This window comes from Cibotium barometz, chromosome 45, assembly GCF_041138505.1.
Source record: "Cibotium barometz isolate CiBa-2024 chromosome 45, ASM4113850v1, whole genome shotgun sequence".
Classification (NCBI taxonomy): Eukaryota; Viridiplantae; Streptophyta; class Polypodiopsida; order Cyatheales; family Cibotiaceae; genus Cibotium; species Cibotium barometz.
This window is the reverse complement of record NC_141090.1, coordinates 31,413,660-31,430,765: the sequence shown is the minus strand read 5'-3', so window position 1 is coordinate 31,430,765 and position 17,106 is coordinate 31,413,660. Positions and strand designations below refer to the sequence as shown.

The window sequence follows — 17,106 nt, the reverse complement described above, 5'->3', positions numbered from 1 at the left end:
TGACATGTAACTTGTAAGATGCATGAGCCTTTCATTTATCAAGGGACGAGGCCGGGTGTGGGAACTCCCCCTCACTTGGTGTGGTACACACGTCCCATCTAATAAAGTGATGACATGTAACTTGTAAGATGCATGAGCCTTTCATTTATCAAGGGACGAGGACTCCCCCTCACTTGGTGTGGTACACACGTCCCATCTAATAAAGCCTAGCATGTGACCCGTCTCAACGACGCCAATCACGCCGAGCAAACCATGACAAAAGGGGCAGTGAAGTTCTGACGCCGCAAAAGGGCGGAGAGCCTTGCAAGCGTTCGCGAGCGGAGATGGGAAGCAGTGGAGGAGATCCTGATGCAGGGCCCGTGGTGCTCATAACTGGCTGTTCGAAGGGCGGGATGGGCCACGCTTTGGCCATGGCTTTCGCGGAGGTAGATGGTGGGCGGTGCCGGGTAGTGGCGTCCGCCCGCTCGCTGGCGTCCATGGAGGGCCTGGACGTCGGACGCCCGCGTGTGGAGCTCCTGCAGCTCGACGTCTCCTCCGACGACTCCGTCAATGAAGCGGTAGACTCCGTCATGCGAAAGCACGGGCGCGTAGACGTGCTCGTGAACAACGCGGGCGTTCTGTGCGTCGCCCCTGTGGCCGAGCTGCCCGTGTCCCTCCTTCAGAACAGCTTCAACACCAACGTGGCCGGTGTGAATGATCCTCTGCTTTTTTTCGTCCTCTTGTTTTTTTTTTTTCTTCTTCTTCTTTTTGGGGGCGGCGCGAATCGGGTCTTCTTTTTTTTTAAAATGCAGGAGCGCTCCGAATGATCCAAGCCGTTGTTGGCGGCATGATTTCAAGAGGTGAGGGCAAGATCGTCAACATTGGCAGCGTCACTGCTTTTGCCTCCGGTCCATGGGTAGGCGCCTATGGAGCTTCAAAAGCTGCCCTACACGCCTTATCAGATAGCCTGAGGTACTCTTTTTTTTTTCTTTCTTTTCTTTTTTTCCATCCTTTTGTAGTAGCAACTGTTGGAAGGTTGGCGATTTCTAGCGTGTGATCTATGGCTAGAAGGTGTTTTGGATTATCCTATAAGTGGAAGCATGGGAAGTTGAAGAGTCATATATAGGCTAGAGTGGTACCCTATCATAATCATCTCCTCTGGCCGGTGTCTTGGGAGACAGCTCACCGAGAGATGGGATTCTCGTGGAGGGATGCTGCAGTGCATGTTGGGGGTGTTCGTGGAGCTCGATAGTGATACATCTCTTACGTGCGTTAGTCTTCCGCTGCGCATTCTGACAGCAACTTGAGTAGATCCTTTTTGTAGTAGCAACTTGAGTAGATCCCATTTTTTTTAGGTCGCAACTTGAGTACCCATCCCAAGGGTCGGTTAATCTCTTGTCGGAAAGTGATACAATTATGGTTGTAAACGGCTCGAATCTCTCGAGGGTTGCTCTACGGCTAAACAATTATGGTTGCAAATCGCTCGAATGTCACCAGGATTGCCCTGAGGCACTCTTGCCGGAAAGTGATACAATTATGGTTGTAAACGGCTTGAATGTCCCTAGGGTTGCCCTAAGGCTATACAATTATGGTTGCAAATGGCTCGAATGTCTCCAAGATTTCCCTAAGGCTATACAATTATGGTTGCAAACGGCCCGAATGTCGCTAGAGAGTCTGTGTGGATTTGAACTCATGACCTCTCCTTTCTTGGTCATAAACCTTACGACCTCTCCTTTCTTGGTCTCAAACCTACACTACTAGGCTAGACACTCATTGGCAAATAGTTGGAGGTAATTCATGTGTGTTTATCTCTTCTTTTAGTGTGTTAACTCTATTATGCCAAACTCATTCACATTATATAAGCCCAAACTTGTCATTTTGAACACCATCATAAATTGGTGCTATGTGGGATGACTTGTCATGACATGTTATAGTGCTATGTGGGATGACTTTTTATCAATTACAAGGGTTTTATGTTAAAGTCATTTGCACTATAAGACGTTCCTCTTTCCCTCCCCTTTTGCCCTTTACCCCCTTTTTTAATAGAAAAATTGCTTTGAAAAAGCCCTCAATGGACATCACAAGGCATCTAGACAAGCTACATTTTATTGTCAGTATTGCCAAATGTAATGGTGTCATAAGATGGTAACTAACTTTGTGAGGGTGCCTTATTTGAGGAAGTGAGATTGAAGTACATCCTTTTTAGAATAAGTTAATTAAGTTTGCATAAGAGATTATTCATGCTTCTTGAGAAAGATTTCATGAATGCTTCCTCATGCATGCTAGTCTTGGTTGAATTGAGATACACTTTATAAAGATTTATTCATTGTGCTATGTTTTCTTGAAGCTTCGTTACTAATGCTTCTTGAGGAAGATTTCATGGATGTTTGAATTAAGACACTTTATAAAGATGTATTCATGTTGCTATGTTTTCTTTAAGTTTCCTTTCTAGTCATTTTAGGGTTTTTTGAGAAGCTCAACATTTTTAGATGTCCTTTGTCTTTTAAGAGTCAAGATGGTCTAGTAGTCTAGGTGTTAGTCTCAAGTTTGGTTTTCTTGATTGTAGATTTTCTTGATTGTAGGGGCTTATTCATTTAATCCATTCTTTAAGAACATACGGCATCTTAAGTTTTTTATTGTTTTGTAGAGTGGAGTTGAAGCCTTTTGGAATACAAGTAGTTTTGATAGCTCCATGTGCAATCCGATCAAAGATTGGTATTAACTCATGTGCTATATTCAATACTTTATGTGAGTGGAAGTTTTACGACCCTTGGAAATCTGCAATTGAAGCAAGGGCAACAGCATCACAATTAGCAAAGTCAATGAGTGCAAATAACTTTGCCAAAAGAACTGTTAAGGCTATTTTGCAAAAAAGTCCACCTCCATGCTTCACAATTGGATATATGTCAAGCTTATACACTATGATGTACTATCTCCCCCTTTCAATAAGGGATTGGATCATGAAACTCTACTTTGGGGTGAAAGATGTTAAGACCAAAAAGCTAGCTTGAGAGTTGTTTCTTCTTATAATTGTTAATGCACTATTTAATCTCATTATTGTATGCTCTTGATTACTCAAAATGAAGGCTAAAATTTTATGGCTGATGGCTTTTTGCATAAAGAGTGTAGTCATTTACTTTTAATGTGAAGGGGTGTGTGTGTGTGTGTGTGTGTGTGTGTGTGTGAGAGAGAGAGAGAGAGAGAGAGAATCCTATGCATCTAATAATTGATAGCTACTTGTAAAATATGTAACGATTTATTGTGTCCTTGGTTTCTTGGCTCAATTTGAGGCTTAAAAATATTCGTTACATGTTTTTTAAACTCCTTTAGTGGCATGTAAGAAATCACAAATTGTGGCGTATGCATAATTGCTCCTTGTAAAGGGGGCATTACAAAATAGAGCTAGTTGATACCTACATAGTCGATTATAAATGATGGAAAATTCATTTCCAATATGTTGAAACTTCAATTTTAAAATGTCTTATCCTAGTTGTTAGTTGCTTTCTGATGTAATTCTAAGACTACGAAATGATAATAGTATAGAATATCTTACATGCAATTCAATGTAATGTTGTCATGTCCATATTTTGCATTTCATTTATTGGAGAGGCTTGTTGAAAATTTATCTTTCGAGTCTTTCTATTGTGGATGACTTGCGACTTGTATTGTGTTGGTGTAGATTTTGGGACATTATGCTTGATTAAATTTGACCAAGTGTTAATATTTCTTGGTTAAATTGTTGAGGATATTTAAGACATTTGTCGCATAATGTAACAAACAAATTCTTGAAACGTGTTACTAATCTAAACTTAATGGCAAGTTATATGAATTGCAATGAATTGTTCACAGTGTAATTGAGAAGTAATTGATGATGAACTTGTCTTTAGGCTTAAAAACTTACCATGTGATTTACCAAGTAAGATGATTGACATTTTATATCATGTCATGCTTATATAGTATTTTCATCATTTGTCACCTAATTGCTCTAAATTTTTGCAATTTTAGAACTTGATAGTTGTGGCATACCATCAATGATGAAGTAGGTATAGATCTAGTGGTAAAAGTCTTCTTTCTAGAGTTCTTTAAAGAAATACAATTGAATTTGATATCATATAAGTTTCTAATGAGTTTAGAAATTTATGCAATCGAATCAAGCAATATAGTTTGTTATTAATTTCTATGAAGAATAGTTTTAATGACATTGAGAAAAGAAAATCTAGTTATAATCAACTTAAATTTAGTCAAGAGAATTGGTAGTAATGTGCTTTATTATGTATACTAGGATTACCAAAATGTGATTTGAATATGTAAAATAATTGATTATTTTAATATAAGCTATTTTTCAAATAGAAAAGTAGACCTGTACTACTAATTGAACTTCATTGAATTATGTGTACATATTTTTTGCAAGCAACCTAATTGTAAAAAATATTCTATAGACTCAATTACATTGAGTGATAATATAAGAAGTAAACCTTACTTGACTTAATTATAGTTAAGCTGAGCATTTCATTATTTTGATTGCCATCAAGTAGGTCTATTCAAAGTCCCAATTCTGAAAAATACAGGTCCAAGATCAACTTATAACTAGCAAGATATGCACATGCATTTGATAGTGAAAAAGATATCTTAATCACCTACCAACCTAGAGCCACTATCAAGGATAGTATTCGCTCATGTTACCCACCCTTGCTATATCAAAGAATAGATCATCGCTTCTATGATCAACTTGTGAGGTAGAAAAGTTGGTGCATTCCCTACCACACTAGTGAGGGATTCACTCCAATGAGTTGACCTTGTAAAACATTCCAAATTAATGGTCCTAATCAAAATCATTTAATATCAAGAGAGCTATGTGCCTTATTAAGCATGCCTTGAAATTTTTTGTACAACTAACTCATTAAAGTTAAAGCTAGTAATAACTATTTTTAGGCACATTAAAGTCCCATAGAGGTGATATTTATTAGCATATGGTTAATACCTTCACTAGTCATTGACCTTAATTAATCAATCAAGCCTATTTGTCCTGATTTGACTTGTTTACTTCATAAATTTCCTTGACTTATCTGAAGTAAAACATAAGAAACATAATTAAGAACGATTAACTAAGCAAGTCACCTATCATAAAATAAAAAACCAACTTTAATAGTTTATCATTAACAAACTAAAGTGTTGAATACAGCTAGTTTTAGACCTCCATTAGAGTTCAAGAGAACTTTCATGATTTTTAGGAATTGATTGCTCCTCATTCGTGAGGCGAAAAATATTGGGGGAGATTCATTCTCTAAGCAAGTCACCTATCATAAAATAAAAAACCAACTTTAATAGTTTATCATTAACAGACTAAAGTGTTGAATACAGCTAGTTTTAGACCTCCATTAGAGTTCAAGAGAACTTTCATGATTTTTAGGAATTGATTGCTCCTCATTCGTGAGGCAAAAAATATTGGGGGAGATTCATTCTCTAGAAATTAAAATTAGTAGGGCTTCTACTCAGATACAAGTAGAGGCAGAGGGAGATCATCATCTAGATGTCAAGATGGAGACCATTTTGGAAACAAAAATCATGGGTAGTAACAAAAACAAGATTCAAATGTATAAATAGTGGAAGAGGCCACTCTAGAGGCAGGGGGAGCCAGAGGGCCGAGGTGGCTGTGGCAAAGAAATCATAGTGCAGATAACACAGAGTATTATTATTATGGCAAACCAAGGCACATGGAAAAAGATTTCTATAAAAAGTAGAATGATATAAATCAATTCAATGGATTCATGAGTTGAGTTTTCTCTATAAATGTTAAAAATCAGGCATATTATGAATACCAAGGCCCTCTCTCAATCTAGACCTTACAATAGGACTATACATCTATAAGAACCTTAGGACAAGTAGATCTTTACAAGAATGGTGAAAAACATATTAAACAATGTTAAAGCTGATGTATAGGCATCAAAAATATATATAGAGAGATAATTCCAAACAAGGCAATGCAATTACCTTGGTTAGAATTCCAAACAATGTAATGTAATTACTAATACCTCACAAGATCTTCACTTGATAAAGTCAAACTTTTCTAGATTGCTTTATTCGAAAGTTAGGCCCTTTTGGTACCTTTATTACATAGCTTACACCGAACCGGAATTCCATATTAATGGCTTTTTTATATTGCAAGACGACTAAAGTACCAATGAGCTAATTAGCACATAGACAAGATCATTTCTTGTATTTGCATAGTGAGCAAAGTTAAAGGCTATATATGGTTAATCTAGAGCATTTCTGACAGCCCTATAGGTGCCAAAAACATATAGCAATGTTTGGGACAAGTATTGGCACAAGATAAACAATGTTACGCATTTTATTACAAAAATTTAATGAATTTTTAGGGCTTGTTGAAAAGGATTGGCCAATCAACTTGCTATAAAAAAATCCCCATATATAAAGGTAAGTCAAGGCTCATTCATTAGAGATAGAGGTTGTAGTAGAGTAAAGACCAAGGATAAGAGAGGCGAGACCAAGGGCATGCAACCATGACATTTAGGTAAGCAAAATGAACCCCTAAATATTTATTTTCCATTAATGCACAAAGGTGAACAATCTTATGCATAATAGCATTCAAGGTTTGGATCTATTTTAGATCTTTGCTAATCATTATAACTTATCATTCTATGGTCTTGGCATAGAGATGTTCCCATGGGGATCTTTATACTTAAGTTTCCTTGCTAGTTTGACTTAATTTTAAATTCTAACTAAACATGTGAGTTCTCAAGATCAAAAGAGAAAATCTCATTTAAAAATATTTTCAAAACTCAATATTCTCTCTCTAGAGTAAATTTTTCTCTCTAGAGTAGTTTTCTCTCTGTAGCTTTTTACCTTTAAAAATATAACAATTTTTACTTTTGGGCTTAGGGAGGGATCTTACATCCTTCGCCACTCAAAAAATCAAGATATCCTCACCTCACATACTGGGAATAATATCTAAGGAAATCCTCTTCTTCTCCTAAGTGGCATCTTCCATTGGATATAACTTCCACTTGACCAAACACTTTCTCAAAACCCTGTTTTAAAGGAACTTTTCTCAAATAGCTAAGATTTCCTTAGGTTGGAGTTCTAACTATCCTTTATGTAAGCATAAAACAGTGGGTTCCTCATAACGGCTAATGCACTCTAGCTATTAGTGAAGATGGAGGTCAGGGACTGTTATCCAATATAAGATCTACTAAAAGAAGTATAAGCCATACACACTCCATAGTCACTGTAAATGCTACCCTATACTCAGCTTCATAGCTCGAAGTCAATTGTTCCATGAATACATGCTACCCTAAACTCAACTTCATAGCCCAAAGTCGATTTTTCCATGAATACATGAATCACCAAAAAAGCCACTAGGCGAACACTCATGTGTCACATAACATCTAGCCTAATCGAAATCACTAAAAGCATGTAGATAGATATCACCCCCCTTAGCATAGAATAAGCCAAGGGGCTAAGTTCCCTGTAAGTAGCAACCTACCAATGCTTACTTTTGGGACTATGCATAAATCTGGTCAACTGGGAGACTCTAAATTGAATGCCTGGCCTTGTATTCCATAGATAGATGATGCACCCCTAATAACTTACTGATAAAGTGATGCATCAAATAGTTCACCTACATCCTAGATACTGGTGTAGTAGCATTAGGGAAAAAGGGAGCTCATTTTGGGGCCCTGTAAGAATTTCACTATTTTTTGATTTATTTCTCTCCTAAAAGACCTCAAAAATAGTAAAATACGAAAACGTCGCTCAGAACTGTCAGTAAGGACTACAGAACTGTCAGTTCAGAAAGGAATAAGATAATCTTTTGTCTAACTAACACGATTTTGTATTAAATATCTCCTTAGTTTTTTTTTGTTTCCCGAAGATTCTGCATCTCTTTTGACGACGTGTGCAGGCCTCTCATAAAGAATCCATCACTGAACTTGATGATTGTACTTTTTCAAAATATTTACATGGATACCGCCACACTTCCACGATTCATGTTACAAAAAGACTATGAGATTGACAAGCAAACTTCGCAACCTCAGAAGCACAAAAAATGGCCGATACTAGTGAGTCACAATCTCAGAAGAAGTGATTCCACCATCTTCACATAGACTTAGAAGAACAATATGCTCCAGCACAAAAAAGACGAAAGGATACGGTGCTGAATGCTCAACAACGGAAAAATATGAGAAGAGAAGGGCTTCAACATATTGACTTATGGTGCGATGGAAGCATATATCCAAAATGTCTAGTAAAAAACTCTACACCTCCATTTGTCAATCCAACCACACTACTGAGGTTTGCGGGCGATGGACAAAATGGACTTCTTGGTTATATTTCAGCACAGTCTGCATTTGCAAAAACGTATAAAATGATGTACCTACAAGAAAAGGGAGCCAGGATGCAAGAGATAGCCATTCGTGCAAAATTGGAGCAACAGTTGCAAAATGAAATTGAGGAGCATTCAAAGAGTAAAAAAGAGTTGACAAGAGCAAGAAGGAAGAGAACCATGCTTGGAGACAGACTACGAAGCAGGAAGATTAAAAACATTGCAAATTTGAAGGCTGGGACTGGTGGATGCAAGCGAAGAATTCAGGAAGCAAGGCTAGTTTGAAATTTTTCATTTTGTATACTCAAAAAGGCTCTCAAATGACTATATCTATTTCGTCCATTAACGCAAAACAAGAATGGAGGTGTTGAATGATATAGGCATATTGTGTTGTTACTATAGGAAACTATTGGAGCCTACAAAAGAAAATATGGATCCCAACCTTCTTCCTGTTAAACAAATGAAAGGATTGCTTTCTTGTGGTGTAGCAAAAGGTTTGATTGAAGAAAAAAAATACAAAACAATCAAACGTAATGTTGTAGAGGACTTTATATCCAATAATCAAGTTGATGGCACTACAATCCAAGAGGCTCTTGATGTTAGTGGAGTTAGCAGGAAGGGATATAGTTCGATTTTCCATGCGATATCCTCAACTTTGAAAGATCAAATGATTAAACAAGTTTTACTGCCAAATCCAGCAACCGTGTGGAGGATAAGAGGTCATTTGAATGAAAGTATAGATGAGTTTCTTGGGTAATATATCCATATTGAAGAAATATTTCATGGTGGTAAAGGAACCACTGTGTATGACCCTTGGAACAATATATTTGTCGATCTACAACAACTTCAAAGAAGAATGGTCGAGTTTTATGGAATAACATTTGAGGAGTGCAAAGGCATTTTGAAATTTGTTATCAAACTGGATGAGTGTGAGGTTGTAAAGGAAAAGAAAATGGAAAGGATTACTATTACATTGATGAATGGAGCACTTGATACATCATTGACTGAAGCGAGTTCGAAGTATTTTAGTGTGCAATCGGAGAAACACATATGGTGGTTAGGCTCATTCCAGGTATGATCATTCTTTGTTTCGTACTTGATTTTAGCCATTGTCTTCAAATCTTTTATAGTAAGACTTTTGTTTTCTATAATCACAAGTGAAGACAGAAGACCATGAAACACTATTGGGTGTTTCACCACACGAAAATACCAAGAATAATTAAAAGACAAGTGCAAGGAGAGAATCTCCATGTTGCAGGAAAAGGTGATTTTCAAGTAGAGTGGCACATGGCAGGGGATCTTAAAACACTTAAGTGCATGTATAACGTTAGTAAAGGAGGCAGCTCAAAGTCTCCTTGTCTTTACTGCAAAGAATCAGCTCAAGTAATGGATTCCAAACGGTGGAAGAGAGCACCTAATAGAGATAAAGTTGACCCTGACTTCAAGGCCATTCTTGACATTCCACTATGTAATGTTCACATATGCACATTGCATGGTCTATGTCGAATTATTGAGAAATTGGTATTTTTGTATATTGGATTTGCTTGGAAACTCCGTCCTGAAAAAAATAGAAAGGATGCTCTTCAAGCATTGGAAAAAGTGTTATCCGATATAGGTCTGCATGGAGGTGATCTTCATATCACAAAGGATTTTAAAAAGTCTACTGTGACGTGAAAAATTGATATCTTTCATTGTCAATTTTGTGCATATTTTGATGGTTTCTCAATGGTAATAAGGTGGAAGCTTGTCCAAGAAGATTGCGGCCCCCACAATGGAATAACGGCGTGGTGATGCAGCGGCTTGGCGGCTACCCTGATAACAGCATTCTATCTTCAAATATAATGGTTTTACTTGATTTAGGGTGCACACATTGTAAATGCCACAAGTATGCTTGATAAATACTTTGGTATGGTAGATAGGCTAGTGATGTGGAAAATAAAAGTGGGCCTTCATGCTCACGTGGATTTTTATTGTATTATTAATATGGTATTCACCATAAGGCTACAAGTTGGGGAGTGTGGAAGGCATGTGGAGAAGTGTGTGTAGGTGCATAATTGGGAAAGATTCTTCTAGAATGCCTACATGGAAGAGGAGAATTCCGCAATGTGTAAATGGGATCTCCACCTACATGCCACTTAGACTTGGCTATTATCTCATCACACTCTCAAAGTCAAAAAGTCTTCAATTTAATAATCAATAGAAGACTTAGCCTAAAAGGACAATTGATGGTGACATCTACCCTTATGTCACTGAAGAGTTGAAGATTTTTATGTTGTAATTTGTAACAATGGAAGAGAGGGTGATTCTCCACCTATAAAAGGAGCCCTCCTCTCCCTTTCAAATCAAGGAATGAGCCTCCTCAATTGAGCATTTTGTGTCATTGTTGCCATTCTCTTATCTTTCAAACCCCTATTCAAACACTCTCTTTACATGTGAATGTCTCATTTAGCATTAGCTCCTCATGCTTAACTCAATTTTGGACCTCTTTGATGATTCATGATACGTGGGATAAGGAGTTATTATCTTGATGGGCCTATGACTTCTCAAGGTAGCCCTTGCCTTATTTCCGCCCTCCTTTGGAGGTACCAATGGTTTTAGCGGTAATGAGCATGTGGAAAGACTTTGGGGACCATAGGTAAATCTTTACGATTGTCCACTGAGCAATGTTAACCCTTACCCTCTAGCTTGAATCATGAAGGAGATGAGAAGCAAGAGGCTATGTGAAAATTGAGGTTTCATGCAAAGAGAGGGAAGTGCAGTTTTTGTGGTCCAATATCCAAATTTCAACTGGTAATTACTCATCACTTGGGTATTGATTTCTAAAATTGATCATATGGCTAGGAAGCTCTTTATATGCTCTTTTCACTCATGTAACTAATTTCTTAATCCTTTACTTCATTGATGATCAGAATTTCTCCCAAAGTTGCTAACTTTTAGGCGAATTTTGACAGTTTTATAGTCTTGTGGTAAAATGCTCATAACTTTTCGCTCGGTTATCCGTTTTTGAAAGTTTTTATATGGACGCGAAGCTCTCTTCAAGCTCTACGCATCTAAATAATCCTCTTTTGCACAGCCTATATGGATTTAAAACTGCAATTCTCTATGTATCTCTGTTTTTATAGACTTTTGGCCATTATTTCTTCTTAATCATGATTAATTCCTCCTAATCTCTTATCAAAAGGCCAATCCCATGTGTCTTATCCTCTTGTAAGTGATTGCTATATTCATTTGCTTTAATATGTTCCGACCAAATCGTCCAATTCGAACGGATGAACCTTACCAATATTCTCCATATGTTTCCGTTCACATAATCCTGAGTCGGAAGATTTTCTTCCAACAAAGAATCGCCCTCTTGTTTGGAGCTGCAAGATTGGCTGAAATTCTTACTTCTCCGGAGCCTTTCATATTTCCTTCCATGAATTATGATCTCACCTTTGATGTGTATATCTTTATCTTATCCTAGGAAGAGAAAGGGAGGTGAGGAGGCTGTGAGGTTTCATACAAGTGTGTTTTGATTCTGAGAAGTGACCGAAGTCCAAACCCCAACTTCGTGTCACATCTTTTGGTGGAGATGACGGGCAGGTTTTACTTAGAATTATTCTATTTTAACCTCAAGGTCCCACATGATCAAAGGAAAGTTATTTTGAAATAAGCAAATTTTCCTTGTTACTACTCATCTTTTGGTGCAAGATGTTCAACATTCCGATGTTCCGAGGATCGGAAGGAGAAGACCCGGGGAGTTATCTTCGAGAGTTTAACCGAGCATGCCGCTTGACGAGTTGGTCTATGAAGGAGAGGGCAGAAATACTTCCAGATTTCTTGGAGGGTGTGGCCTTAACTTGGCATGAGGCTTTGCCAGAGGAGTCCAAGAATGATTGGGAAAGGTTGACCAAAGCAATGAAGGAGAGATTTGGGACAGTGGAGTCACCAAATGCTTTACTATTGCAATTGGATCAAATTTTCCAAAAGGAAGGAGAGTCAGTTTCTGCCTTTTCAGTGAGGTATGAAGCCTTATTCATCAAATATCAACAAGCTGCTTTACATGTTGTTGCTTCTTCTTCTTCACCTTCTATGGAAGATTCAAAGAGTTATTTAGCAATGGAGCACCTTAAGATGAGCAAGTTTATCAGGGCTTTGGATCCCCGCTTGCATGGAAAAGTTCTTAGCAAAGATCCCACTAATTTTAAAGAGGCTCTTCGTATTGCTTTGAAGAAGGAGGCCACTCTTCATATTGAGTCCACATTCCAATCTTCTCCGAGTGTGCCGACCCCATCACGAGTAGAGATAGCCTCAACATCTCAGGTACAAGCTCCATCCTTGGATCATAACATTGCACAACTTATGGCAGAATTTGCTGATTTGAAGTTACACTTAGTCAATGCGAGGCCACCTAGGGTTCCACGAGCTGAGGATAAACCTAGGGATAGAAGTAGTGTCACATGCTATGAATGTCAAGAGAAGGGGCACTATCGCATTGAGTGTCCACAATTGAGGAAAAGAGAGGATAAAAGTTTAGCACTTTTAGAGGAAACATGCTCAGAAGAAGAAGAGGAAACATTGATGCCATTAATGGCAAAAAGGGGGTCGTAAAACTAGGAGTCAGGAAGAAGAAGAACAAGAAGATAAATCTGAAGAAGAGGAGAAAAATAAGAAGAAGAAGAAGTCATCTAGGAGAAAAATTGGACAATCTGACTTTCCTCTTGGACAAGGATCTCTTAGTTATGACCTCTTAACAGATCTTAGGGAAAAAACAACACAAATCACATTTGGGCAGCTTTTGGCACTCTCTCCAAAGCTCAGAAAGGAATGGGGTAAGCTGGCTAGCACAAGGGAATCTAAGAAAAAGAAGAAGAGGGATAATGGGACTCCTATGGTTCAAAAGGTGGATATTGATGTAGGAGATGATGTGCCTATGATTGATGTCATCATTGAGGGGCAAACAATTTCTAATGCATACATTGATGGAGGTGCGTCAATCAATGTCATGAGTGAAAAAACAATGAAAGATGCCGATTTAAAGTTGTCTTCTTCTAACTCTCCCTATCGCATCAAACTTGCTGATAATACTAGGGTGAAAACCTTAGGAATTGTCAGGAATTTGGGAGTGGATGTATGTGGTATTTCTGTGCCTACAACTTTCCAGGTCATTCCTACAAAGCCTGATGCTAGGGCTTACCCATTGATATTGGGTAGGCCATGGCTTCGCCAAGTGAAGGCAATTCAAAAGTGGGAGACAGGTGATCTTCTTCTACAAGGTGAGAATAAGAAGGTCCACTATAACATCAAGAGTCGTCGCAAGAAAGTGGTAAGAGGTGAACCTTCAACTTCCGAAAGTTCAGAGTCAGAGTCATCCGATGAAGAGGAGACAAGTGGTAGCTCCGAGGATTCCATCTCAAAAGGGGAGGTGGAGGGAGTTGCATTTGGTCTTTCCCCGGGAAGGGATCGAGGGGATATTGAAGACAATGGAGCCTTGGAAGGGGAAGCTTCTTCAACCATGTGCAAGAAAGGAGATGTGGACCTCACTAGTCTTCACCAACAGAATGAACTTCTTCTTGATGAGTCCATAGTAGCAGGTACTGAAAGGGAGGATTACTTAAAAATGTTGGATGGATTTCCTAACCTTTTTGCAAACAGCTACTCACAAGTACGCCAAATTACCCTAGTAGAGCACAAGATTGATCTCAAGCCCCAAAGTAAGCCAGTGGTACAGCGGCTAAGGCGTTTGGGAGTAGTGCAAGCAGAGGTGCTTAAGAAGGAGGTAACTAATTTGCTTGAAGCTGGATTTATTTTTCCAGTAGAGAATTCAGAGTGGATTTTCCCAGTTGTAGTCACTCCCAAAAAGGGTGGAAAATGGCGTGTGTGTGTGGACTTTCGCCCTCTGAATGCATGCACAAAGAGGGATTATTATCCTCTACCCTTTCAGGATGAGATTTTGGATCAAGTTGCAGGTCATGAATTGTATTCAGTGTGTGATGGATACTCTGGATACTTTCAAATCCGGATTTGTGAAGAAGATCAAAGGAAAACCTCATTTATCACCCCTTGGGGAGTGTATGCCTATAGGGTGATGCCATTTGGCTTGACCAATGCACCAGCAACTTTTCAACGCTTCATGAGTCAGGTATTTGCACCTTACTTGGGGAAGTTTATAAGGGTCTTTCTGGATGATTTTTGCATTTATTCAAGCTGCATGGATCACTTGGAAAAGTTGAGGTTGGCCTTGCAAAGTATTGATGATGCAAAAGGGTGTCTTAATCCTGGAAAATGCCACTTGGCACGAAGGAAGGTGGTTCTCTTGGGACATGTTATCTCAGAAGAAGGCATAGAGATGGATCCTGAGAAGGTGCAGGCAATTGTGGCCCTCCCACCACCTACTAATGTAAGGGAGGTAAGGAGGATTTTGGGTAAAACAAAGTATTACCAACGCTTTGTTGACATGTTCTCTGAGAAGATGTATCCTATAAATCTGTTAACAAAGAAGAATGTTTCTTTCCAATGGGGGTCCGATCAAATTTAATCTTTTTGTTTGCTCAAGGAATGCATGAGTCAAAGTCCAATTGTGTAGCCTCCTAGGTGGGGGGAGGACTTTTATGTGAACCCAAGTGTCTCATCACATTCAGTGGGTGCTATACTCTTGCAAAAGGGAGAGCAAGGGCGTATGCAACCAGTGTACTATGCAAGCCGACAACTCACTGATGCCGAGGAGGGGTATGGTGAAATGGAGAAAGGTGGTTTGTCTCTTGTTTTTGTAGTAAAGAAGTTTAGGTCATACTTGTTACCTCACCCTTTTTTCTTCCTCACATCTCAACCTTCTTTACAATTCTTGGTCTGCAAACCCAATCCTGCAGGAGGGAAGATTGCAAAGTGGATTTGCGAGCTTCAAGAATTCTCTTTCACTTTTATTACAAAAAAACACCACTAGGGCCTCTCTTGCAGATTTGCTTACAGGAGGAAGGAAGAGGAAGAAGGAACAGGAGCAAAGGAAGAAGTATATGAAGATTTGGAAACGCCACCAACTGCTTTCACTATGCATTTTGATGGAGCCTTTAGCCCTTCCAGGCAATGTGGGGCTGGGGGGATAGTTTTATTCGATCCAGAAGGAAAAGAGGTATGGGCCAAGGGTAGGGAATTTTCAAAGGCTATATCAAATAATGTGGCTGAGTACAATGCATTAATTTGGGGATTAGAAGATTGCATAAAAGATGAAATTAAAGAGGTAGAGGTTAAAGGGGATTCACAATTGGTCATCCGACAAATGAAAGGAGAATATAAGGCAAGGAGTCCTAATCTCCAAGAATTGTATAAAAGGGCAATGGAGTTGAAAGAAGCTTTTGAGTTTTGTAAATTTGTGCATGTTAACAGGAAGGATAATCAAAAGGCTGATGAATTGGCTACTAAAACCTTGGCTTCTTTCAAAGTAGCTACTCTTGCATTAATGGATACAGGTTGGCCTGAGCTCCAAGATGTTCAACACTATTTAGATACAGGATACTTCCCTCCTGGATTGAATCCTCAACAGGAGCAAAGGCTTACCAGGAAAGCTCATCCTTATACAATTCTAGGGGATGTTCTTTACAAGCAAGGTAAGGATAAGATTCTTAGGAGGGTGGTGAGCCTAGAGGAGTCTAAAAGGATTATGGAATTATGTCATGAGTGTTCAGGTCACTTTGCCTCAGCGCCAGCACAACTCGGAGGATCCTTAACACAGGGTATTTTTGGCCTCGACTCAGCAAAGATGTCCATGAGTGGTGCAGAAGCTGTGAAGTATGCCAGGCATATGGGCACAAGCAATTGGTTCCCGGACCCTTAAACCCTATCCCAGCATATGGTCCATTTGAAAGGTGGGGATTAGATTTTGTGGGCCCACTTCCTCGCTCCTCACATGGGAAGTATTACATATTGGTGGCCACAGATTATGCAACAAGGTGGGCAGAAGCAAAGGCAATGGTCAATAATAAAGCAGTGGCTGTGGCATCCTTTCTCAGGGAATACATATGTGCCCGATTTGGGTGTCCATTAGAAATCCTTACGGATGGGGGGAGGTCTTTCAGGAATGACTTAATTAAAGCTTTGGTGCAGAAATTAAAAATAAAGCATGCTATGTCAACTCCCTATTATCCCCAATGTAATGGTTTAGTAGAGAAAACTAATGGACTGCTTTGTGGATCCTATGGGCCTATAGGACAACTCACAAACTCTCTCTTGGTTTCACACCTTTTCAGTTAGTTTATGGAATGGAGGCTATTTTGCCAATAGAATTGGAAATCACAAGCCTTCGCACATCTTTTGCACGCTTGAATAATGAAGAAGAAACACATGCCCAACGCCTAGCACAACTGGAGATCTTGGATGAGAGGCGACTTCAGACACTTCAAAATTTGGAGGCTGCACAACAACGGCGCAAGGCAAGGCATGACACTCTCACGAAGAAGAAGAAGAAGCCAGAACTCAAGCAAGGAAGCTTAGTCATGAGGTATGATGGCCGCGTGGAGAAACGGCTAGATAAGAACCTTCTTCGACGCTGGGAAGGCCCCTTCAGGATAAAGCAAAAGTTCAAAAATAACACCTATCTTCTAGAGGATGCAAGTGGCCAGGAGGTTCCCGGACGTGCCAATGAGTACCGGCTAAAGATATTCTACCCTCGAGCACCATGGCCAGCAGACCCCCCAGACAAGCATGGAGGATCTGCTGGGGGGGAAAGATGTGACGTGAAAAATTGATATCTTTCATTGTCAATTTTGTGCATATTTTGATGGTTTCTCAATGGTAATAAGGTGGAAGCTTGT

At 39.2% G+C, this 17,106-nt stretch overlaps 1 protein-coding gene across 1 annotated transcript; it reads left to right on the top strand.

Annotated features, from left to right (window-relative positions):
* The first annotated feature begins 204 nt into the window (after window positions 1-204).
* Window positions 205-3,070, top strand: LOC147612644 (short-chain dehydrogenase ptmH-like). The gene is made up of 3 exons (XM_086783222.1): window positions 205-687; window positions 792-951; window positions 2,627-3,070. Exons 1-3 carry the CDS (start codon window positions 324-326, stop codon window positions 2,988-2,990), a joined length of 888 nt encoding a protein of 295 aa, XP_086639348.1. The 5' UTR covers window positions 205-323; the 3' UTR covers window positions 2,991-3,070.
* Window positions 3,071-17,106: the final 14,036 nt, after the last annotated feature.